At 42.6% G+C, this 25,570-nt stretch overlaps 1 protein-coding gene across 1 annotated transcript in view; it reads left to right on the top strand.

The window, feature by feature from the left end:
- AFF3 (ALF transcription elongation factor 3) overlaps positions 1 to 25,570 on the top strand; it is a gene marked incomplete at both ends in the record, with an annotated part of 326,580 nt that overhangs the window by 274,004 nt on the left and 27,006 nt on the right. The window contains 5 exons of the mRNA XM_080347050.1: positions 4,923 to 5,088; positions 13,428 to 14,477; positions 17,542 to 17,666; positions 21,151 to 21,352; positions 23,806 to 23,930. Of these exons, the coding sequence (XP_080203176.1) occupies positions 4,923 to 5,088; positions 13,428 to 14,477; positions 17,542 to 17,666; positions 21,151 to 21,352; positions 23,806 to 23,930 (1,668 nt within the window). The remainder of the gene's footprint in view (positions 1 to 4,922; positions 5,089 to 13,427; positions 14,478 to 17,541; positions 17,667 to 21,150; positions 21,353 to 23,805; positions 23,931 to 25,570) is intronic.

Below are 25,570 nucleotides of genomic sequence, written 5' to 3'. Positions count from 1 at the left end.
TGTGGCTGGAAAAGTATTTCAGAGGCTCACTCTGATATGTTTTCTTGGCACAGCCTTTTCTTCAAGGCCTCATCCTCCCTTGCCTTGCATTCTTGGTAATCATTCCTACCTGTGTAAACTGGGTATAAAGCGCCTTCATCTTGTAACGCACTGAACAATTGGATCACAAATTCTTCAGGATTGGAGGGATTTTTCTCTTTTGAATCCATTTATTATTGTCACCGAATACTTACAGTTTGGTAACAAACTGCATCTGTCTTGTACCTTGTTCAGGCATCCATGCTGTCTGCCTGTGAAATGCTGAGACTGAACTCCTGCAATGCAGCGAATGCTTACCTGCCCAGGACCTTCTCATGGCCAGTGCTGAACACCATGATTTATTATCATGGAAAGTCACGCAGCTCTAAGCAGCAGCTTAATATGAAGCGCAGAAGTAGGACCCAGATCCAGTGTGATTAACCTCAAGAGGTCTCCTGAGGGCCACTGAGGCAATCTGATTTGGGAATCTGTCTCCACTGACTGAATAGAAAATGTCTGCACTTTGCCCCACAAATGTTTAAACCACCTTGGTGTTGTTCAAAGGCTGGCCATGGCCATGCAGTCTGATGGAGCTAATAAAAGTCCCACCACAACTAACATCTCAGGCTCCTCCAGGGAGTCAGGTAACTCCACCTCTCAACTTGCATCACAACTTAGTTTGAGCAAAGAAGAAATATTCATCTCCCCAAATCGCTGTGTTTCTGAACCAGCACATCTGAGAAAAATTGAGGCTGCAAGGTTGCTTCCTGCAGTTGTGCAGGAAAATAGGCTGTTGGAGACTTGAATGGTATTCAGGTGCCCAAGTCCCATGAAACCAGGATGATGGGAGATATCTGATCAGAAACTTTGGATGGTGTGTTGTTTTTTAAGTGGTCTCATTACTGAACTTCTGGCAACTTTACAAGGCATTTACTCTCTCTTAAGTCAGAGAGTGCATGTTCTGATCAAGGGCTTTAAAGAAAAGTGGTTCTTATCAAAATTGTTGTTTAATTGCTTAAAATAAAAATATCATTTCTATTATGTACTAATTAATTCTAGGGCATAAGCCAGTAGCAAAATATGCACAAATGTTATGTGCCACAGTCATTAAAATGTAATTCGTCTTTTATTTTGACTGTGTGATCTTGCTTGCATACTTTAGAAAGATCAGTCCAAAATGGAAGTCACCAATTTAAAATAATGGTCATTTTTTAATAAGAATGCATGAAGAAACATGTAGCTGTTTTCACTCTGGCCACTATAATAGCATGAGGATCCTTATAAGAATATGCTATATTTAAAATGGAAAAAGTAGAAGTGGCACAGGAGACTTCAACAGTATCAGCATAAAATGGAAAATATTGTAATGTTGTTAATTTTTTGTAGTATATTGGCTACCATTAGAGCAGCAAACATAGATTTCCAGATGTTTGTGAAGAGTTCAACAGTTGTATTTTATATCTATAGCTGTAGTAACAATTTCTATTCAGCAGCCTAGAAAAATATTTCATGTCACAATAGGAAAGAAATATTACTGTGGGGTTTTTTTCTCCCTCATCCCCTGTTTAGCAATTCTGAATACTTCAGTCAATGCCAAACAAAAATGATGGTTTAAAAATTAAGACCACAGTCACTAGGGGCAGGACATAAATGTGCAGATGTTTTGTGATGTTGAAGAACTTTTCAGGCAACAGTCACAATGATGTGGAGAGGATTGGAAATCCATCAGAGTCGGACACTGTCAAAAGCATTCCCCAAGCTACACTGTCAGAAAAGGCAGTTACCTTTTCATATTCCCTTAAGGAAAAAAAAAAAGGAAAAAAATCAAAACCAGAAAACCTACAGACAATAGCCTTCCTATAGCTCTCACTATTTTATTAGCAAGGGATTGACTGTAATCTGTTAATATAAGTGAGCAACTTATTTCTAGAATTTACTGTGCAATAAGTGGAAAAACTGTATTGTCCCAAAGCAGTTAACAAAGCATCAATTTTCCTTCTCTGGGAAGGGAAATTTTTACAAACTTCAAGCTGTTTCTGTTTCAGGCACCTCTGTGCCTTAATGCTGTTATAGAAGTGAGTGCCCAAAAATCTTGTGTTTACCACACCTACCTGAATAGACAAAGAGACATCATGAATAACAGCAAAAATAGCAGAGGGTGGATTTTTTACAGCACTGGCTGTAATTGGTATATTTAATGTCCAGGCATGATGACAGACCGCTAAGCCTCCCAAGACCTGACAGGCACTTCTACAAACACGCTTGTAGCACTGCGCTATCCTGCTGGAGTACAGAATTATAGAATCATAGAATAGTCTGCATTGGAAGGGACCTTCAAAGGTCACCTGCTCCAACCCCCCTGCGATGAGCAGGGACATCTGCAACTAGATCAGGTTGCTCAGAGCCCCATCCAGCCCGGCCTGGAATGTCTCCAGGGATGGGGCATCTACCACCTCTCTGGGCAACCTGGGCCAGTGTTTCACCACCCTCAGTGTAATAAATTACTTCCTCATGTCTCACCTGAATCTTCCCTCATTTAGTTTAAAACCATTACCTCTTGTCCTATTGTAACATAGCATGAGATTTTACTGTTGCCTCTCTCTACTGCTTGATGGTTACAAGGATGGAAATACAGGTCAAATATACATGGATGTCAGCTCCTCCCTTTCCTGTTTGTTTTATTTAATTAGTGAGGTGAGATCACAGGTGAGGTTTCCTGCACCATCTGGCCCTGCTGTGCCTTGCAAGGTGCAGAAGGCTCTCCACCAGTGGCACAGTTCCTCAAGCAACCAGAGGCTCTCTGGAGCAAGAAGAAAGCCATGGGCAGCTGTGCTGCTTCCTAGGAAAAGGCAAGGAGGATGCTATAAATAAAAGCAATGTGGTGGGAGTATTGGCTTGTGCAAGACAGGTGGTCCACTGGGGAAAGGTTGGCATATGTTAGGGGATGCAGCCATGGGGAATCATGGATTTGAAACTGCATCTCTGATGTCCTGGCCTCTTTTCAAAGCCCCAGAAATTGCCTGTCCTATGTGGCTTCTGTCAGGTGTCAGGTACCAGTTTTCAGGAATGAAATGCACCATTAGCAGGTAAAGACAATTCACTGGGTGCAACATAGCAGAACTGTAATTAATTATTAGATATTATTTCTCACAAAATGCATCTCCGAGATCATGTTGCATTAGCCACAGTATTGGACTGATGGAGCATAAACACGGATAATAATAAACACTGGTGAATGGAGTTGGGAAGAGATAGTTATTAGGGTGCCGGTCTGTTTCATATGGGGTTTATTTAACAGTCTCATTAATGATCTGGAAAAGGAAGTGAATAACCATTTAATTAAGTTTGCATTTGATACTAAATTAGAAGTTGCTGCAGACAGCTCTGAGGGCAGAGAAATAAATCAAAAGGAGCTAGAAGCATGCATAGTAAAGAAGAAAATGAGATCTGGTATGAAGGAAAAAAAAAGAGCAAGCTAATCTCTCTGGAAGAAAATAATCTAAAAAGTAGCTATCAGTGGACAAATTCTAGAGAAAGCAGTGTTGAAAGAGATGTAGGAGTGTTAATGGGCTATATATTCCATCACAACTTGGGTATATGTTTACAGAAGAAATGCATTGAGGAGCAGGAACGTAATAGCCCTTCATTGTAGGGCTCTAGTGAGAACCCATCTATAATACTGCACTCTGTTTCGGGCATCCTGTTATCAGAGAGATATAGACAAATTGGAATGAGTTCAGAAAAGAGCCATAAAAATGATCCCATATCCCTGGAGATAATGACTTATGAAGAAAGATCAGAAGAAGTAGATGTGTAAGGTCTTGTCTGAAAGATGACTGAAGTAGGGCAGGAAAACAGTCTGCAAATACGTGAAAGCAAAAAGGGAGGAGGATAATTTATCATAGTAACTATTAGTAATAGGATGAAATAATAAGTAACAACAATAAATTTTAAAAGGGCAACTTCAGGTTGAATGTAGGGAGAAATTTCTGACAGTGGAATTTGGGTTAGTTTGCAGAGAAGTTTCCCAGGGGTAAAAGTAAAAGCTGCATTCAAGTCATTTAAAATCAAATTGGACAACTCACTAGAAAATGCACCCTGCTATAGGGAACAATCTTCCATTGCCTGGGGAATAAGCTGGATGACTTAATAGGACATTTCGCACTCAAGTCTTTATGACTGTGATATTTTTAATATGCATGGTCAACTATTTCAGGAAAGTATACATTTCTTCTGCTGTCAGGCCTGATAATGCAAACACTTGCATGCAAACATAACTTTTGAGATGGCAAGTAGCTCCGCTGACAGCACGGCACTGCTGACATGCAAAAACATAAGCCTGAGCTTTTCAAGTTTTTGCAGGATCAGAGTCTTAGATCTTGCAGTTGTCGATATCAGGATGGTATATACAGGTAACCACATCATTTATGGGTAGGTGAAAAAGTGTGCAGAACAAAAGATGGGGGTTGGAAGCTCCAGTGAGGATATATTATTATTTTTATTGTTATTGCTCTTACTACTTATAAATGACCAATACTGCAGAGTTCAACTCAGTTTCTTAACTGTTCACTTTTTCCATCTCCAGCTTTCACCTCTATGCAAAGTGTTCATTAGGCACTGTAAGACTGCTTTCTGGACTCTATTTTTTTTTAACATTTGGTATTTAAAATATATCCTAAAATGTCTGTTGAATAAGAAAAGGGACAAGCTGAAGTAAAAACCTGATCTTCTCTCAGATGACGAAGAGATGGCAAAGGCCGTTTGTTAGCGGCAGAGACAAGCTCACAGGCTTTCAGACAGGTATGCTCCCTAAAACGCCATCGTGTTTACATGGGGGTTTTTTATGTTCTTGTTTCCTTCTGTTCCCTCTCCCCTCTCCGGTGGGCTGCGTGTGGGGCTGGCAGCCTGGTGGTGCCACCATCCAACACCCGAGCCTCAGGACTCTCCAGCAAGGGGTCGAGCAGCAGCAGCTCCAGTGAATCCGAGACCAGCTCCGAGTCTGACTCCGAGAGCGAAAGCAGCTCCAGCGAGAGTGACGGCAGCAAGCGCTCGCATTACTCCAGCCCAGAGGTAAGGGCTTCTGCTCTTTATGATTTAGGGTGACAATCTGTTATTACACCCACTCAGACCTTTTTTCCAGCCAAGCCAACACAAGGAAGCTGTGGGGTGATGCACAAAAATATGGAAGAGCAAGGCCCCGGGGATACTCCTCCTGGCATGCTGTGAAATGCAAGTGCCTGGGGATCCTGGGCAGATTAAAGCATTTGAAATAAAAATGAAGAGAGAGAAAGAAAGAAAGAAATAACCCTGTGATATTTTCTTCGAATTGGAGATGTGTGGAGCTCCTTTCAAGGCTCACAGCTTGCTTGAAGTTTTATGCAACTCCAGCTCCATAGCAATGGCTTGCTCAGTGCCTAAGTCCTGATGTGGGCTCCCAGTACTGCAAGGGAACTAAAGGCTTCTCTACACAGGGAAGCTATTATAAAATCAGTTTGAGGGTGGATTTTTAAAGCAAAACAGTTGTTTTTCGCTCACGCACTTAGCTCACCTCACTCTCTAAGTGAATTATTCTCTTCTACTGCTGCCTTTGTGTGATTTATTTTAATCCACCTCCAAAATGGACTAAACTGAATTACTCATGGTACAAAACATTAAGCCCAAACTTGTCATCTGCAAAGCCAGTACTGAAAATTTCAACATGTAGACAAGCCATTGCCAAATCACAATTAAGCTGCCAGTGCTGTACCGCCTTCTGCTTTCACCTCTGCAGAGTGCTCACCAGACACGACAAGGCTGTTTTCTCAGCTCTGCTTTTCTACTAAGAGTGACATTTTTACAGGTTTTGGTCAATACACACCTTTAGTATAAAACTGTGAACTCCACAGCCACATCACACACATAAATGTGTGTAAAAATATTCAAAAATCTAGCAGCAAGATTGTAAATACACATGAAATACAGTCAGTGTATTTTCCTATTCCACATAAAGCATTAAATCACCAGACTCTCTGCCCCAAAACTATGCCTCACCTATTCTCCCACCCTGAAAAATTATACTGAATAGCCAGCAAGCCTTTCTTCATCTTTTTCTTGGTTATTTGGGGCCATGTTTCCTATCAGGCAACATGCAGCACTCACAGAAAAATCCTTAATATCTTTTTCTCAGGTTCTGTCACTTTTTTTCCCTTATTTAACACTTATCTTCCTTTCTGTCTTTCCTTTACAGTACTTTCAGATCCATTTCCAGTTAATTTTCCTCTCACCTTGTCCCTTTCCTAAATCTCTCTCTCTGCTTCTCTTTCATTTTGTCTCTATTCTCTTCCTTCCAGTCTCTCTTCCCTGTTGCGCTCCTTGCGCTACCCCATGAATTATTTTCCATTCTGAGCTCTCTCATCTGACCCGTTAAGACCTTGTTCTCTTTCTGCCTAATTCCCCACTGGAATTAGTGCAGAGATCTCACGCTCAGTCTCTCTGCTCCCTGCAGGATCTCAGAAGGTAGAAGAAAAGGGACAAAGAGAAGAAAGAGAAGGAACCATTGTGGGGGAAGGAAATATGAGATTAAAGCAGGAGAAGCAAAGTACCCAGGAAGGGAGGAATGTTTACTATCTAGGCAGATACCCAGGTTGCATGGACCTGAGAGCAGCAATTCCTCAGGGAATATGAGAACTTAATTAACTGAGGCAGGTCATGGATTTCATAAAGTCAAGCAGGAGACTGAGAGTCATGGAAACATGGAGGAAGTGCCTCCTCTTCAACGTTTTATACGTATCCTCTTGAGATCTGTGGAACTACTTTTGTACAGAGCCTGAGTTACCAGTGATCATTGTCACGAAACAGCTGCACTGCTCCAACAGATTGCTTGTCTCTTTGCATTATATTTGTGTGGCTTGCCTTCTAGGACATGCTGTACAAAACATGCTTATACAAAAATGTAAATGACTCAAAATGTGATGGCTGCAATGGTTTTCATAGGTGATGCCTTGATGGAGAGTGGGAGAGGCCACACAAGGACAGGGTCAGGGTGTCCCAAGGAGGTAGGACACCTGTGCTTTCCCCAGGGGCCAGTGCTTTCCCAGGCCCATCATATGACTGATGGCACCAGTTCAGAACGAGCTAATGTGATATCTCTGACTGGAAAGCCCATCTGCTTGGCATAACTTACATTTATGTACCCAGTGAAGCCACCTTTCTAAAGTATATGCCATGTTGTTACCTGGTAAAGGGAGATAGTTCCTTGGAAGATCTTTAAAGGGAGACCCTGTCCACCTATATTTAAGTAGTGGACTCAGTTCCAATTCTAATCTTAAAATAAATTTAATCTATTGGGTAAGACAGAAGAAGCAAATACATCTGTGATTTGCTTTAGCATAAACTGGTAAATTCAGGTACAGTGAACTTGAGTACTGCAGCGTAACGCTGGGCAGAAGATCCATATTTCCAGGTTGTGAAGAAGTTAATCTGGAAATCTGCAGATCATTACGAAGCCTTCATTCTTTTTTTTTTTTTTCCCCCATAATCTGAAATATTATATACATATACTCAAAGATTTTCATTTCTAGGACAGTGTGTCTTCTGCATTTGAGGTCATATAGAAATTCAATTGCTGTTTCATTTCTTCTGCATTTTTTTCCTCATCTCATTTTGAGATCTTTGAGTTGTTCTCAGGTGTCTAAATGCAATTGCCTAGAGTGCAAAAGCAGCTCATTGTAAAGCATACATATAAAATAGATTAGATGAATTGCACCCTAAAAGTGTCTGTTTCTTTCCATTGACTATTTAGAGCCTGTAGTGACTAGCTCAGCTGTCTACACTTTATGTCTGCAGTAAACTAAGAATAATGGCTGAGGTAGAACAGGAGACAACATTCAGACTGGCTTCAGTGATGTGGACAAATTAAAGTGCCTCACACATTAATGTGAGTAGTTGCAGTTTTGTGGGCTGCCAAACACAAAATTATGAACAAGAGATGGAGGCTTCTATGTCCTGTTTCTTTGCTGAAGTCATGAATTCTTTGCGTGACCTTAATTAACGTCAGAAATGAGGACTCTGGAAAAAATGAGATCTTGTCCTTGCAATTATTTCAGATAGTAGGAAAAAAAAAAAAAAAAGTTGGATGTCAAGTTCACAGAAAGAGTTACATTTCCAAAGCTAAGAATTTCCATTTGTTTGTTCTTTGTTCCACTGTATTATACTGCAGACCTTTAATAAGGCTGAATCTGCTTAGACAACTGGGAATTACCACTATGCAAAGAGGACTAGATGGGAAAATGGGCACAAAGGAAGCAGAGAAGCCATTGCATGGGCCAAAGCATCAGTGGCTAGTCAACAGTAACCAAGCCAGGAGAGAGAGATGTCCTGTCCTGGGCCTTGCCAGCCCCGTGCATCAGATGCAATCTCCTTTACAGCTTCTGCTGTTGTGATTAGTGCACAACCTTTAAAGTTCTTTCTGATTTTTGAAGGATTCACATATACTTTTTATCCATGCTTATTCCATCATCTCAGGATATACTCTTTCATCTCAAGTCCCCATGTTGCGACTGGCCAGGTCAAGGCTCTCTCAAGAGCAAGAGCCACGTCCTGACCACTGTGCATCAAGTCCTTCCAGTGCCTGGACATCAGCACCAGTAGCTGAAAGGTCACTGCCTGGGAATCCCTGCTGTTCACTCAGGTGCTGTGTGGCAATATACTTTAGCTTGGAAAACAGGAAGAATGTGTGTATCTAACTGGCTAGCTAATCAGTGAGCATGCTTCTGTCACCTCACCAACCTTTCTTCACGGATAGATTTCATTACGGACACAAGGGGAGAAGAACTGTAGTCTGAGGGCTGGAGGCAGGGATGTAAGTTTTCTGTATCTGTCTTGTTTTCCAAAACATTTTTGCTTCCCATCTTAAGTAGAGCCACGTTTTGATTTCCTGACTGGTACACTCAAAAGAGAAGGAGATTTTACCACTAGACCAACTGTAGACAATAATCTTTACCTTTACAAATAGGATTTGTGGGCTTTAGTTGTCTTGTGGACTATGTCTGACAAAGACTATAAACCAAACTCTCCCTTTGCTCCAGAAAACTCTTTGTGGCTGCAGCCACCTCTGACATAATTGTGCACTATGCCTAACACATGGGAATCCCCCACTTCTAATTTCATAAAGCTCAAGCAGCAGTGCTAATAGTAGCAATAAAGTAGTAGTAGTAATAATAATAATAATTTTTTTCATTATCATCATCAACATTATCTATGCCTTAAATACAATGAAAAGGCACCACATTTGTATTGGGATTGCCCTGAATTAAGTCTTTGATAGCAGGGCAGCACAAGCAAGTTTTCATAAGGCTAGATTAGTATGTGGTTTTACAATAGGATGAGTGTACTGCAGGGATGACTGGTAGCTCAGTCCTACCCCACAGTGGGCTAAGTACGTGCACGTATGATAGACTATCTAATTTCTCAACGAAAGTGGCGTCATGCTTCAAGTTTACCATGGTATTAGCTACACCTGAGGTCCCTCTTTGTAATAACAAGCACAGAGTGGCCCCATTACCCTTACATTGTTTCATAGAATCATAAAATCATAGAATGTCCTGAGTTGGAAGGGGCCCACAAGGATCATCGAGTCCAGCTCCTGTCCCTGCACAGGACAACCCCACAGTTCTCACCATGTGTCTGAGGGCCTTGTCCAGTCTCTGCTTGAACACTGTCAGGCTTGGGGCTGTAACACCTCCCTGGGGAGCCTGTTCCAGTGCTCCACCACCCTCTGGGGGAAGAACTTTTTCCTAATGTCCAACCTAAATCTCCCGTGGCACATCTTCCTGACATTCCCTTGGGTTCTGTCACTGGTTGCCAGAGAGATCAGTGCCTGCCCCTCCTCCCCTTGTGAGGAAGCTGCAGCTGCCATGAGGTGTCCCCTCAGTCTCCTCTACCCCAGACTGAACAATCCAGTGACTTTAGCTGCTCCTCATACAGCTTCTCCTCCAAACTCTTCGCCAACTTTGTGTCCCTCTTCTGGACACTCTCCAGTAGCTTTATATCCTTTTTATCTTGTGGCACCCAGAACTGCACACAGGGCTCCAGGTGAGGCCGCACCAGTGCAGAGCAGAGCAGGACAATCACCTCCCATGCCCGACTGGCAGTGCTGTGCTTGATATACCGTTTAACAGTCATTTACCCCAGAAAGAGTCATGTTTTGACAAAGGTTTCCTTTGGATGCATGCCACCCGTGCCTCTGGTTGCACTTGTAGCCTTGAAGAGATCTAAGATATATAGACATGCTGTGTGGGAGTCATCCCGCCTAAATTTGGGCACTTACACTGTAGATACCTACATCTGCTCATCACCTCAGCCTCCCCTTTACAGTCAGTGAAGAGAAGTAGGCATTTTTAGGGCCCAGCTCATCTGGCCTATTTTAGATGTCTATTTCAAGAGGAAATTTTCACACCCCAGAAGAGTAGTCCACTAACTGAAGAAGGAACTTGTTGACTAGCTCATATATAAGTGTCTATGTTGTACAGATGAATCCACCCACAATTTTCCAGGAAGCGTATCACATCCTTCTGTTTCTCGATGAAGCCTGGCACATGTGTATGTCTGTGGTGCATTGGTCCCTGAAACTATCTTTGTCTCATAAAGTTTCCTGGTTTGGGTTTTCATGCCAAACCCGTATTTCATTGCAAGTCAGCTTCACCACAGACTGTTATTCCTATTACTGCTGCCCGTCTGGGCACCACCAGCTTTATCCAAATTAAAAACTGCCCAGTTCTCTACGAGGCCTTGAGGGCAGCATATTTCCATGACACAAAAACTAAGGGATGGAGACCATTCTGCTGTCTGATCTCTCTGGATATATATTCATATATATTTCCATCCTTACATACTGCTGAAAACTTTCCACTTTGAGCAAACCAACTCTTCTTCCATAAAATGGTATGTGACATGCTCAGGGAGGTGGTGTGGACTGGAGAATTAAGGATTTTCCTTTTCTCCTGCAAATAAGTGCAGTTAGGTGTGTAAAGTGGACTGGCAAAAACTTTCAAATGAATTTTACCAATCTCTTTTTTTACCAGGCCTACTCTTCATTCTTGGCTGTTGTGATTTTGTTCTCACGCAAGGCACCTTGTTTTTTTAAGTGATTTCAAAGTACAGTACTTTTCAGTTAGAGCAATCAATTGAATAAATTACTTCTAAAAGTGAATTGGCATCACTTATGTACACTGACAATCTCAAATAATCCAAAACTGTATCAGGGCCCAAAATTTGTGAGAAAAGTTTTAAAACACTGATTTTTAAAATTTTGATTCTTTTGATTTACCCAATGGTCTGCAGGCTTTTTACTTTTAGCAGATGCATCTTAAGTTTTTTTAGCAGACACATCTTAAGCTTTTTCTTCAGCAGCCACAAGGATTTTAATTTTTGTTTTGAAGAAATGTGGATGTGCATCTAAGCCCATGATTCTGAGTGCTGAGGCTTTAATAAAAAATAACAACTGTCCTGAAACCTCCTGGCAAAATTAGTAAAGCTAGCAGCATTGTTGATCCTTTTTATTAGACTTCATAGTTGGCTTGTAAGTTGATTAGACTGTAGTTATTTTGCCTAAATAGCAGACATATCACCTTAGGAAAGTACCACATCGCCAAGTTATGACACTGTAGCAGTTAATCACTGTTTTCTGCTAATTTACTGTGATCCCTTGAAATCTGTATTTTGTGAACCACTTTTTTCAATAATTTCAAGATACATAAAGAGACAGAGTGGGATGTAACAGAAAAACTGGAAGTTTTTTGTGAACTTTCAAGCTGCCCTCACTCTGCTCTGTACTTATGGGCAGAGATATATTTTTCCCCATGTGCTTCTGATGAACCTCATTTTCTTAAATACACCTGAACAGTGGAAAGACTTACATGTATAGTGAACCTTACTATTGTAAATTCAATATGTGCATAAAGAATGCTATGAAACAAATCTGCCTTTTCAGCACCAATCATCCAACAGAAATGCTGCCCACCCATTTTCAAGATTTACAGCTCAGGAAAGAAATTCCTCATGTAAGATATTAGGGAGTATGCTTAAGAAAAAAATAGACTTAAAGCAATCCAGCAAATTTCCCATAGGTATTGGGTAACTTGATAATGAGTAAATTAGACACTCCTGAGAGAAGGAATATTTGTATCATATGTATGCCAATGTCCAACTTTTTTGCTTCTTTTAGATGCCTTTGCTCCCTGTAGAGTGAATACAACCTTTAGTGGTTGATTCTGGAGATGCCCTTGGCTATGCAGGAAACCTGTGTTGCCCTTAGGCACCTCTTTTAAATAAGAAGAGACTGTCTTAAGTTAAAGGCTATGGATATTCTCTCTTGAGCAAACTTTCTTCCAGAGCTTTTGATGGTTTCCATGTTAGACTCATGACATGCTTTTTGATTATTCATTTGCAACAGCCCACTGGATCACATTTTGGTTCCAGTTAAGGAAATTAGGAGACTTTTCACACTGGCTTCCATGGAGGTAGGCTGTGGGTGGCCATCTACTCCATCATGTTTTACTTTGGGTTTTTTTTTGCCTTTCCTCTTCATTTTATTACATTCAAATTACTGATTGCAAGAAGCACTAGAAAAACACTTGCACATTGTTCTGAAATAACATTGTCTGAGCTGTGGTTACATTCGAAATCCTAATTATCCCACTTCTTCACTGTCCAAACACAATTATATTTTAGATGCTTACTTATAATTTGATCATGTTTTGACAGGAACGAAGAGAAAAACTAACAGGCACACAATACTTGCAAAATGAGCACTTGACAATACCACCACACAACATATGTTTGTGGGATCTCACAGGATTATAACATCAATACCAGACAGATTACATGAACCGCTTGGTTCACCCTCCAACTCCACACTACATGCCTCTTTGTGTACTTTTAAAATGCTTTTCATATTTATTGCAATGACGCAGAACACAAAATGCATATCCCTGGCTTTCCTATGATCTCTCCTCCTTTAACCTCAGCTGTACCCTTGCCTTGTTTTCCTCCCTTTCCTATAATCTTTTTGTTTTCTTCTATTTGGAAACTTGGGAGTGTTTTCCAGGAAAGCGGATGCCAGTGGCACTGCGTGAATCATCCTTAGAAATGATGAATCACAAAAGCCATTCTCCTTCTCAATCTCATTCAGAAACCAACAAGATCCCCACTGGCACAGCATGCCCCACACAGGGACAGAGACAGAGACGAGGACAGAGATAGGGACAGAGACAGAGACAAGGACAGAGATAGGGACATGGGAGTTGCCATGGCTTGGGGTGGCTCCTTGACCAGAGGTAAGTCTCAGCAGTACCAGGAGATGCCTGAAGGTATGGTGGGTGAGGGCAGTGAGGTCTCAGCACTAAGCTCATTGCCATCTGTTTCCCTTTCAGCCTGAGCCACCCTCATCCAACAAGTGGCAGCTGGACAAGTGGTTGAATAAAGTCACCCCGCACAAAGCACCCATCCTGACCCACCATGACGGCCCGGCACTGGAGGCCCATCCCTACTATGGACGTGTGAAGGCGGAGCGGCAGGAAAGTGAGAAGACCCCAACCACCGCCCCAGTTGAGCACCGCAGCGGGGAGGGCCGTGCCACCACCGCCGCCACTGCTACCGTCGGGGACGGACCGCGGCCCAGGACTGCCAACAAAGCACCGGGCAGCAAGGGCGGCCGGCAAAAGTCACCCCCCGCCGCTGACGGTGCGCCCCCGAGGCGGGCAGCGGGAAAGAAGGCACTGCGGCGGGCTGAGAGGACCTCTGCCGGGGACGGCCCCTCTTGCCCTGGGACAGAGGAACCCCCTGGGAGCCACAGCTTTCCGGAAAGCACTGCTGACGAGGCACCAAGGGCCCGGCCCAGCAGTAGCGGTGTCGGCGGTGGCTGCAGAGCGGGGCACCGCCGGGAGCCCCGCTCAGCCGCAGCTGGTGAGAAGCGCCGGGCCCGGGGGCCGAGCAAAACGGCGCCCAAATCCAAGGAGTTCATTGAGACTGAATCATCGTCCTCGTCGTCCTCTTCCGACTCAGGTTCCGAGTCGGAGCGGGAGGAGCGGCCGCTGCCCAAGGTGCCGGCGGTGGCTGGCACCGAGCCGCGTGCCAAGGACGTGGGGAGCAGCAGTGCCGGCAAACCCCACAGCGGCTGCAGTGCCTTTGGCTCCATTAATGCCAGGACTAGTACTGAGATAGCAAAGGAGCTGGAGGAACAGTTTTACACCCTGGTTCCTTTCGGTAGGAATGAGCTCCTGTCTCCTCTGAAAGACAGTGATGAGGTAAAGTCGCTGTGGGTCAACATTGACTTGGCTCTTTTGTCCAGGATTCCAGAGCGTTTGCCTGAAGAGCCGCTGGCCATGAGCGCCGGAGCAAACCAGGCGGCCAGCCTCCCGCAGGGTAGTAGTGCTGACCCCCCCGCAGAGAAGGGTTTACCGAAATCTAGAAGGAAACGCAAGGTGAGCTTCTGGGGGACAGGTCGAGATGGGTGGGAGGGCCTCCGGCAAGTGGAAGGCATTGCTTGTGCTGCACCCAATGCTCGATGACGTGTCTTCTCTGGCCCTGCACTTCAGACCTGGGATTTGTCCCTGCTCACCTCATAGGAACCAGCCAAGCCCCAGGGGAGATACCATCCTAGGAGGTGATGAAACTCCTGGCCAAGAGGGATTACAGCCCCTTGGAGACAGCGTTTGCTACTGGGACATGGCTTTCCACACCTTAGTGAAGGCACTGCCTTTTTAGTAGGATAGTTTTCTCTCCTGAGGCTTCTCTCAAAACCTGAGTATTTGGAGGTGACGCCTAGGTTGACAAAGGGAATATGAGCAGCTGTCTTGTCACGGTCTGCATGATATCAGGGTGTGTGTGGAAAAAGGAGCAGCAGTGTCTTTTTTCCCCTCATATTGCCAACAAGAGGCAAGCTCTTCAGACCTGGTGGGAAGCCCCGGCTTTATGAGGGATGCACTTGCAGACACCCAAGACTTGCCTGGCTCTGCAGCCTGCTTCCCTCACACTGCTGCAGCCCCCTTTTAGCTCAGGGCTCTCACTCAGGTGTAAGAAGTAGGAGTGTAGTCCATTAGCTATCCCGACCTCAGCAGCACCGTCAGAGCAGCAGACAGGCACAGTCCTCTAGTCACATCCACCCCTCCGCCCCGCCTCTCCTGCACACTCTCTGAGCCGCTGATGGTGCCAAAGAAAAAGCCCTCTCTGCCTCATGGCCACAGCTGTCCACTGAGGAGGCTTTCTGGTCCATTTGTATCAATCTGATCCCAAAAGTCACTCTGAACTGGAATCGCCATCTGCCCAATTTCTGGACAGTTTTACTGTGCAGTCATCTGTCACCCTCTAAGCTACCATACGTGTGCAGATTGAGCTGTACATTTTTGAGGACCATTTATCTAAAGCAGTCTTTACTTTTTTTTACCTTTTTTTTTTCATTTTTACATTCTTTTTCTAGTATCTGAAAGGTGGCAGCCCTGTTTGGGCCACTGGTAGAGTCATAAGAGAGAGGCCTGATAAGCTCTGAGATGCATTCATCTGCATTTTCTTTAGGAAGTGACATGGAAGTAATGTCACAATACAAAATGATGTGAAACAGGCCAAGAAAGAGTGGCAGAAGTAAAAGATTTATGTTTTGTGTCATAGGAGATGCAAGTGTGATAGTGCCAGCCTGTACACACAAAAGGAAACAAGAAGACACGATAACAGAGCAAAGTAAATGCATTTATGCTAGAAATGCTCAATCCAACTTTCTCTGGCACATATTATCTTTTACTCTTTTTTCTTAAAGCCTTGTTGGTGGTGGTTTTAGTGATATAATAAACGCAAGGCATTCATGGAGTACCCTCAGCCTGGAATAAGACCCTCAATAGGACAGTTGCCATGCAGACTCACAGTATGTGATCCCCCTTCTCAAAAGACTTCAAGAGAATGGGATATCAGGCATAACTGCAAAATTAGAAAGAGTTCCTTATTATTTCCACCTCTGTCATGATCTCAAGATGAACAACGTAGAGGCAGAGGAGGACTGTTAAGCACTGAGGTGTGAGATCTTCACTTCTGCTATGGTGTTAACCCCATAGCAGCAGCCACAGTGGCAGTGTATAACACGAAAAATGTTGCCATGCAGCAAAACAATAGATATAGCAGAATCAACAGATCACAAGTAAAACTCAGCCAGCACTGGAAATTGGAGAAGTGTTAAAAATGGAAAAGGATGTGGACTTTGCAGAAGGTTGAGAAAGCAGAGCCAATGATAGAACCTAAGGAGCAAAACATTGGCTACGTTTATACCAGTAGCTCAGATAGGGCCAGGATGCACACAGCAGTGGCACACAGTTACCTGCTTTGTTTAACTGATAACATGCATGCTAACATGGGTTTGGCCTGAATCAACTACTGTTCTTCCAGACAGTGTGTGGCCCTTCCTTGGGACCAGACTAAGGTCCCTTCCCAAAAGGACATCTGAATGTGGCATGCCTTGGTTTGAAGGAGGAGCAAGATGAGTGCATGAGTGTGAGCTATGCAATACCAGTTGGCCTCAGGACCAGTTGCTGATCTGTTATATTTACTAGAATAGGCATAGTCACTGATGCCAGGAAAAAAGAGGGAAAGTGTCGGAGTTTAACCCCAGCTGGCAACTAAGCCCCACGCAGCTGCTCATTCACTCCCCGCCACGGTGGGATGGAGGAGAAAATTGGAAGAGTAAGAGTGAGAAAACTTGTGTGTTAAGATAAAGACAGTAAAAGCCATGCATACAAGCAAAGCAAAACAAGGGATTTTTTCACCACTTCCATGGGCAGGCGGGTGTTCAGCCATCTCCAGGAAAGCTGGACTCTGTCACACATAACAGTTACATGGGAATACAAACACCATCACTTCAAACATCCCCCTCTCCTTCCCCCAGCTTCCTATACTTAGCATGACATCTTATGGTGTGGAATATCCCTTTGGTCAGCTGGGGTTGGCTGTCGCAGCTGTGTCCCCACCCAGCTTCTTGTGCATCCCCAGCGTCCTCACTGGTGGGGTGCTGTGAGAAGCAAAAAAGGCCTTGATGCTGTGCAAGCCCCGCTCAGCAGCAGCTAAAGCATCCCTGAGTTATCAACACTGGTTTGGGCACAGATCCAAAACACAGCCCCACACAAGCTACTATGAAGAAAATTCACTCTGTCCCAGTCCAAAACAGCACAGAGAGACAAAAGAGGTATGAGGTCGAGGACTAGTAAAGAGAAAAGCACACACGAAATAGGCAAAGAGGGCAATATAAAGAAAAGAAATATCCCGAGGTGCCAATGGGGAAGTGGTTGAAGTAATTCAAGTGTTATATTCTACTCCTTCGTTTACACACTGCCTCTTCAGATTTTAGTTTTTTAAGAGATGGACCAATCATCTCTCGTCTGTGTCAGGTATGCACTCAAAGAAAGTGTCATCATTAATACCAAAATTCCAGAAAATACTGACTTGTTGAAATACTTTTGGATCAGTAATAAATCCAAAACCTACAAGATTATTTTTCTCTTCATTCAGTGTGAGAATGAAGAAGAGTGCAGAGACATCAAGAAGACTCACTTAGAACGAGAGAGTTCTTCACGATTAGCTGCCTCTGCCCACAGCATCACAACAGCAAATCACTGCAATATGAATGAAAATAGGTAAGCATTTTCCTTGCTATTTATCACTGAGTCAATACAACTAGTTACAGTTTCATGCCGTGTGTTATCTTTTTCTTTAATAGGATTTATTTTTTAATTATCACATTTTATGTGGAAAAAATGCCCACTGCATTCTCCTTTCTCCTGGTTTAATGAACAAGTTGGCAGCTCCTGACATATTTACGTACTTGCATTTTCACCATATTGCACAAAGAAGTTGTGAGTTCAAGTGTGAGGCTCATGGAATGAGTAATTATAGCTAGAGCAGTACGACCATCTGAGACATATTCCCAAACACTGTGTTGCAGGTACCAATTCACATAGGCAACTATCTTACAGCCTTTTCTTTCCTTACAGTGTTAGGAGTTTCAAACGGAAAGTTTGACTGTATAAATACAATGATCTATAAACTCTGTGGAAAAGATTGAGAAACATACTCATAACAATGCCTGCAATACTCAGTTCCAGAATATATTTGAGGTCAAATGTTTTTGAGATTGCAAGCAGTTTTTTCTATGTAATTAGTAGGTATTTGAGAATAAGGCACTCAAACTTTATAAACAGTGGGATTTTCAAAGGATACAGAGCATGAAACAAATGATGAATATTTAGCATTTGCTGGCATGGTTTATGCATACAGACTCCTATCAACGTCAGGTCAATCATACTGAGTTTCTCTGGAGGCTTCCAGCAGTCAAGCTTAGACATGCATCTTTTCAGAGTTCAGCTGCACACTGCTTGGTACATGCTGGTCATCAGTATTTAAAAAAAAAAAAAAAGAAAAAATAATAATTTTCTCATAGTATGAGGGTATCTCTTGGGGTGGAACTGCTAAGATTAGAGAATAGTTGTATTTATTATAGTAGGCATTTCTGTTGTACACATCACTGGTGAGTTTGAGCAATTCTTGTCATTAATACCAGAAAAAATCATGGAGAAAACTGATATATATAGTGCTTATTCAAAAATATGCATTCAATTTCTTTGTCCTGACATATCACATATGTTTCATAAAGTGAAAACAATACACAGAACAGTTTGTTTTATTGTGGGTGACTGCATGCAGGCATGCCATTCCTGTTACCACAGTGTCGTATGTTTTACGTTGCATTCATTTTCAGCGAATAGCATGGCTGTCATAGTTTGCTGTGTCCCAGGGTTAATCCTGTGCTTCCTGGAAGCAGGGCAATAATTTGTATTTTGCCTGACATTATAGTCAGTAGTCCTGGTTGCAACTATACATTAAAGAAACAAAGAGGAAGGTCTTAAGTGTATTTTTGCCTCCTAATTCTTTCCTGGTCTGCCCTGCTTCCAGGATGTTTCTGTGGTTTATGCCACTGTAGGACATGATATCAAATGCTGAGATTCCCGTAGCTGAGGATGGGCTGCTGAGGCTGTAACTAAACCAGGAGAGCACACATCAGGACCTCCTGGCCCTCTTGCAACCTGCGGCTACTCGTGCTGACACATCTCCCCTCCAGTTATGCCACCACAGCTGCATATGAGGCTCTCCTGTAAATTCACTCAAGAAACTTGTCTGAAACCAGAACTCTTTCTTTCTTGGTTTGTTGGTTTTTTGTTTTGTTGGTTTTGTTTGTTTTGTTTTGGTTGGTTGGTTTTGCTTGTTTTGGTTTTTAGTTGGTTGGTTGGTTTTTTGGTTGGTTTGTTTTTTGCTTTTTTGGGGTTTTGGTTTTTTGGCCAGGCTAGGTTATTATTATTCATTTCACAGCAAAGCCACACAGATGGTTTGGTCAGTGCAGCTTAGGACTGGTAGCAAAGAGAGGAGCAAAACCACCTTCAGACACAAGCATTTCCTACTGTGGAATTACAGTCTGAGGTGCAGACTAAGCAAGGCCCTGTTTGACAAGAAAGGCTGCAGCATCAAAAAACGTCAAAACTGACATCGAGCGCCATGGTCTGCCCACTCCCAGCAGACCAGAGTTCACTACAGGTTGTTCTTCACAGCTTCCCAGGATAAGATGTTTGACTGCTCACCATACACTTAGGTGGGCCCTACACAATGTGCCAAGGGCCATGTAGAAGGTCTGCAGCACAACTAGAAATGGCAGCTACTCCTCACAAGCTCTGGGCCAAGCTTTTGAGGCTTAGGTACATTTCCAAAGAGCTATGGCTCCTCTTGGATGCCGTAGGCCTGCACTTTAACAGTGATATATAAACATGGCCGGTCAAGGCATGGGTTGATGTTTGAAAAGAGGAAAAGAAATGTCAGCATCAACCTGCACATTCAAAATAGTGCCAAAGATCTTATTTTTCTTAGGAGGAGAAGAAGGGCACAGTTGTCCATCTCTTACACCCCAATTCTTGCCTTTGTGTACAGCATTGGTCATTAAAGGAAAACACTGTGTTTTAAAGGTGCTGCACTGTGGGAAACAGGAAAGGTTCTGAATTACGATTCATGGCTTCTTTCACACCTCATTTTTAAAGACTTGCCAGATAAATGGACAAATGTATGATAAGAGCACATTTAATTAGCTCTGTTCCCTGAAATGATGTGCAGAAATAAAGTATAGTTTATACCATATTCTTTTTTGGCAATTTCATTAAGTGTATACTGTCTGATACAGTAACTATAAAGAAGTGAGAATTGTCCATAAAAAGTAATAGGCTGAATAAAGGCAAATGTGACAAGGAAAGGTATTGTGTTAAAATAGTCTGTCTGACCTTAATCACAGTTTTAGTCTTAATGCAAACCGTATCCTTAAAATAAACTTTTATTTTGTGTGCGTTTCTTTTAAGATTTTCAGCTAAATATTTTCTTCAAATTAGTGCATCTGAAGTTTATTTCTGGGCATATTTTTACAGTCCATCCGACTTCTCATCCAAAGGCTCTCCGAAATAAATGAAAGCTGAAAATACTGTCTGTTACAGCTTTCTTCTTTACAAGACAGAGCAGCTCACATTTCTCTGCGTCTACTGTTTGCATATGTTTCCTTTTGTCTGCAATACCAGCCTATCTTTCTTTGTCTTCAAAATCTGTATTAGATTAGTATAAACAGTGCTACCAAAGGCTGGGCATTGTGCACAAAGACAAGCCAGTCATCTTTAAACACATTTCCTGGTTTAGTTTACATATGGTTTTATTGCCATGGCTTATAAATTGTCACCTGCAATGGTGAAATAGGGCTCCATAACCTGAACTTACACTTCAGACCCTAATCTTCGTCTCCAGCTGTCCCTTAAGAAATGGTGAGCAAGTGGCCATTTATCTCTGTATTTTTTTCAAGTGCTCTGATACAGACTATATTAACTCCAGAATTACAACTTGCCTTGAAGGGAAAGAGGAAAAACATGATACAAATTTGTAAATGAACTCTTGGTCCCAATCCTGTAAGCTTGTTTCCAGATACCAATAGAGTTTATCCTGCCAGCAGGTTTTAAATTCAAAGTTTTGGTAATATATAAAACATTTACCTTTCTCAAAGCCAGCTTTGTGACACTCCATTACTGTAATTTCCATTTCCAGCTTGGCAATACCAATAAATAAAAATGAGAAAATGCTTCGGTCACCCGTCTCTCCCCTCTCTGATGCATCAAAACACAAATACTCCAACGATGATTTAACTTCTTCCAGCAGACCTAATGGCAGCAGTCTATTACCTTCCATCTCCTCCAGCAAAAAACATAAGGGTGAAATCCAGTCGCAGCCACATCCTGGAGACTTCAATGTAAGTTTATGCTGTTGTTCACAATATAAAGCCTAGCTGTGTATTTCTTACTTTGTATTGGAATCCATGCTAGGTTTGCAGAATGTTATGCAAAAAAAATTGTAATAATGAATTGTAAGTTCAGTTTTTCTGGTTTGGAGTTTAGCAAGGCACAAAAGAAAAGAAAGAGAGCATGCTGTAAAATGAGAAAACACCAAAGGCTACATACGCGAAAGATAAAAACTGATGGCCCAAAACAAATGGCTTTAGGCCTCCAGAGTATGGCTTGGGCACAGTGCAAGCCCCCTACATCCAAGAGTGTGGTGCATGACACCTCTGCTGTATAAGTCCTCTGCTTAGCCACTGCCTGACCTTGAGTGTGCCTGCAGACAAGTTCTCTTACGTGTCTTACAACGAACTTTCTCAGACACCTCAGTTTACTCCTGACACAGGTAAACAATGTAGCATCAGCTAACTCAGCTCCATCAGAGCCCAGGTATTCAGATACCTACAAGAATCTCAAGCACACTAAGCATGTCCAGAGCACCCTTCCAGATAAGGCCATATTTCTGCACCAGCTGGTAGCCACTGCCCTCAGAGCACGGAGAAAGAGGAGTAGGTGCTGCCTTCCCTGAGCTCTGTGATTAGGATGCTGGAATAGAGAGCCTGTTAGCTCTAGCTGAGGGAATTCAGATCTCTCTCACTTCTCAAAATCATACCCTACTATCCAGCCTACAGGACACTCCAAGTAGAAGATCAAGGGTAGATTATTGTCACATCCCCCCCTTGAAGCGGTTCTGTCTTGTGTGAAACACCTCAGAGAAGCAATTTAGGTACTATCATATTGATGTCCACTGCAGGAACATCTAGTGGAACTGTTAGGGCACTCTTCCACTGCTAGAAGGGCCCATGCCCCTTTGCTTGCTACAAAAGCCATTTATATATTCTATCCTATATCTATTTGTTGTATTTGTTACTTGATAGAAAAGAGGCTTCAAAAACCTAAGTATTAGTAGCAGTGGTCTCTTCCAGCCACTTTTGCTGGGGGGATAACTGTCCCTGTAATATATTTTAAGTACATATGTATATATCTAAGTATATTTATTTTTTGAAGGTGGAGGGAGAAGTAATAACTATAATCTTAATTTTGGACACATTTGGAAAAACAAGTTATCATAAATTGCATGTTTCAAGAGTATCCCACAGATGGTAAACTGAAAAAAAAAAATTAATTACATAAAAATATTCCAATAAAAAAGATATTTTAACATATCATAGTCTTTATTTTTTTCATTAATTAAATGTAACTTTTTAAATATTTTAACTTCCAAAATAGAAGTTTAGAGGTTTATAACCCATACAGAATTATAATTATATGAATCTTCACTGGATATCTTGAAAACAATTTAAATTCCTTCACAGGCGAATGTGCTGGAAATCAAAAGTAAAAGGTGATTGCTTTATGATCCACACCCTTAGCAAATGCATTTCACTGAGATTTTCTGCATAGCCTAGCAATGCACCATTTGGTCAACATTTTAACAACCTTAGCAATAAAATTCTTATGTATCTGGTTATTCATCTGAAAACTTTAGCCTGCTGAACTGATCTGGATGTGCCATATAGCAGATGAGAGCTCATGAATTATGAATGTTAAAGTTAGCTTTGTTTTATCCCAGCTTCCTACCTGGCACCTAGCTGGCATGCCCAAGTGGAAGTTTCAATTTCTGTCAGAGACCAGAAGACAAGGAGTGGCTTTTATCCGTTTGAGCTTTTTATGCATTTCCCTATTGTATTTCTGTCTGTCACCTGACAGAGAAAGACCAGTGTTTTCTGGCAGTGGTTATCAACCAAAACCAACCTGGGTCCCTCTGCTTTGCACTGTGGCCCGCACAGCAGGTCACTTGGTGGGAGGAATGAGGGGATGAGTGAGACTTTGCCAAAAGACACGTGCTTCTGCTGTGGCACAGAGCAGGGATCTTTCGAGCTGATCAGTGGCCCAGAGCAGAAAGAAACATGGACCTTGGGCTACAAATTCATAGTGCATGGGTACATCAGCAGTGCAGCGTGAAACGAGTCAAACAAGCAAGCCTTGCCCCCCCAAGGCAAGGTATAATGCTAGTTTGGAAGCTGAAGACTAGAGATATAACTTGATATTCTAAATGACCACAACAGATCTATTCTTTAATAATTTCACTTACTGTGTTTCAGAGTGTTTTGATAGTTACTAATAGTTCAGCTCCATTTCTTTAGTGTATCACACTGGAACTCGAGCCCCTTAGAAAGTGCTCTGAGCAATATCTGTGAATTTGTGGCTATCAGTGACAGGACAGTTAAACATACTCCCTGCTGAAATAGTAAGAAAACTAACTGTCAATTTACAACCCAGTGCAAAGACACTCTGTTGTTTATTAGTTGCTTTTTTGAAGTTAGTAGCCAATTCCTCATTGTCTTCTCTGCTCTTTGTTGTCTAGAAAGCAATTCACATTGATTCAGAAAATGTTCTTTGCAATAAGCCCCAGTCTCAAACAGAACCTTGGTCACCTCTGTCCAGCACACCCAGGGACTGCAGAAGGACAAAGCTCATCTTCGATGATATGTAAGTACAGATTACTTCAAAATAAAGAAAGCAATGTCATTTTCTGTGTTTAAAGAGAGGAAAATGCAATTTGTCCAACAAGAACTGAGACATGGCCAGAAGTATTGCAGGAATACTTTAAATTGACAAATAAATGAGTCTTTAATTTTTCATAATAAATTAAGCCTCTAATCATCAGGGAGCAGTGAGGACTGGCTGTTTCCTAAAGCATGGGGAGCCAGCAGCCAAGGGGCAGAGGGTGGCTGGTAGGGCAGCGGCTGTGCCAGCCAGGGCTCCAGTCCCACAACAGCCAAACAAGGTGAGCAGGGCAGGCCCAAGGTTAGAGTCAGGTTCAACCGAGAGTCTCGATCCTCAGGCAAGTCCAAGGTCAGGCCAGGATCAGGTCCGGTGAGGGTCAGAGACAGAGCCCAGTGACTGACAAGTGTGCAGAGTGATGAGGCAGGTCTGAGGTCCAGCCAAGAAGACCCATGTGGTTAGGGTCTAGATCAATGAGGGCCATGACCAGGCACAAGCAAGGCTGTGAAAGGCCTGAAGACTGGCACACTCATGAGTTGAACGGGGAGTGAAGGCCCAGACCTGAGTTTAAATTGATTTCTTTAGCCTGGGTGGGGAGGCCACATGAGGGTTTGTTGTTACCCTTGAGGCTCTGTGATTAATTATGCACACATCAGACTATTAATACATACAGAACCATAGCAAGGCAGGCTGACACGGGTACCCTTCTTGTGCACCCTTTGGAGCAAGGGGAGTAGACACATGGGAGCCTTTTATCCCTGAGCCTTGACAGCTGCTACTGCCGTTGCTACTGCTGCTCAGAAAAAGCCATCACAAAGGCAGGATGAGTAGGAAGCAACAGTGGTAGGCGTGGGTACCTGGAGGGATACCTGGCCCTCCCCACCTCCACTACATCCTTCAAACAGCCCCTCATCTCTTCCTATGAGAATAATTTCAGCTTGCAATTGTCTTGCTTTTCTTTTTGGTGAAATAAAATCACTAGTTTGTTTACTCAGATCATTTAGGATGGTGTATTATTTAGATAAGGTATAAAGATGAAAATGCAGCTTGAAATCCTTGTATCTAGAAAATCCAGATGCTTTTTTACTTGCAGTTTTCTGGCCTGAAAATACTGATTTTTGTCAAGTAGGAGAGGTTCTGTTGAAGCTATGCCTCTTACTGCCTGGAGCAAACACAGCTCCGTAAGCTGTGTGACCTTGATGCGCCTTTTGTGCTCCCAGACTGTCACCTACAACATCACTATCTCTTTTATACCAAGAGAAACCCTGGGGAAACAGCCCTGTTTTCTAAGGAACTGCTTTTTACTATAACTGGGGTTCAATAATAACAATAATAACAATAATTTAATAATTGTAATAATCTTAATGTTTGTTCAACCACCTGGTGTGAGGGACAACTAGAGAGATGGCAGCTTGTCGTACAGAGAATCCAGGTTTCCTACTATAATGCAAAAATAACTCCCATAGACTTCAAAAGGACATAACTGTTTTGTTTGTCAAGAAAAGACTGTTGAGATTAACGTCTATGTGTATTCATAGCAGTCATAAGGAGATGTAAGATGAATAAATGTAACTATTTTTTCTGCCCCTTTTGGAGAAAACTCCTCCCTGTGTATATATTCCTAT

Source organism: Nesoenas mayeri, assembly GCF_963082525.1.
Source record: "Nesoenas mayeri genome assembly, chromosome: 1".
Classification (NCBI taxonomy): domain Eukaryota; kingdom Metazoa; phylum Chordata; class Aves; order Columbiformes; family Columbidae; genus Nesoenas; species Nesoenas mayeri.
Note: the sequence above shows the minus strand (reverse complement) of the source record. Positions and strands in the feature narration are given on the sequence as shown.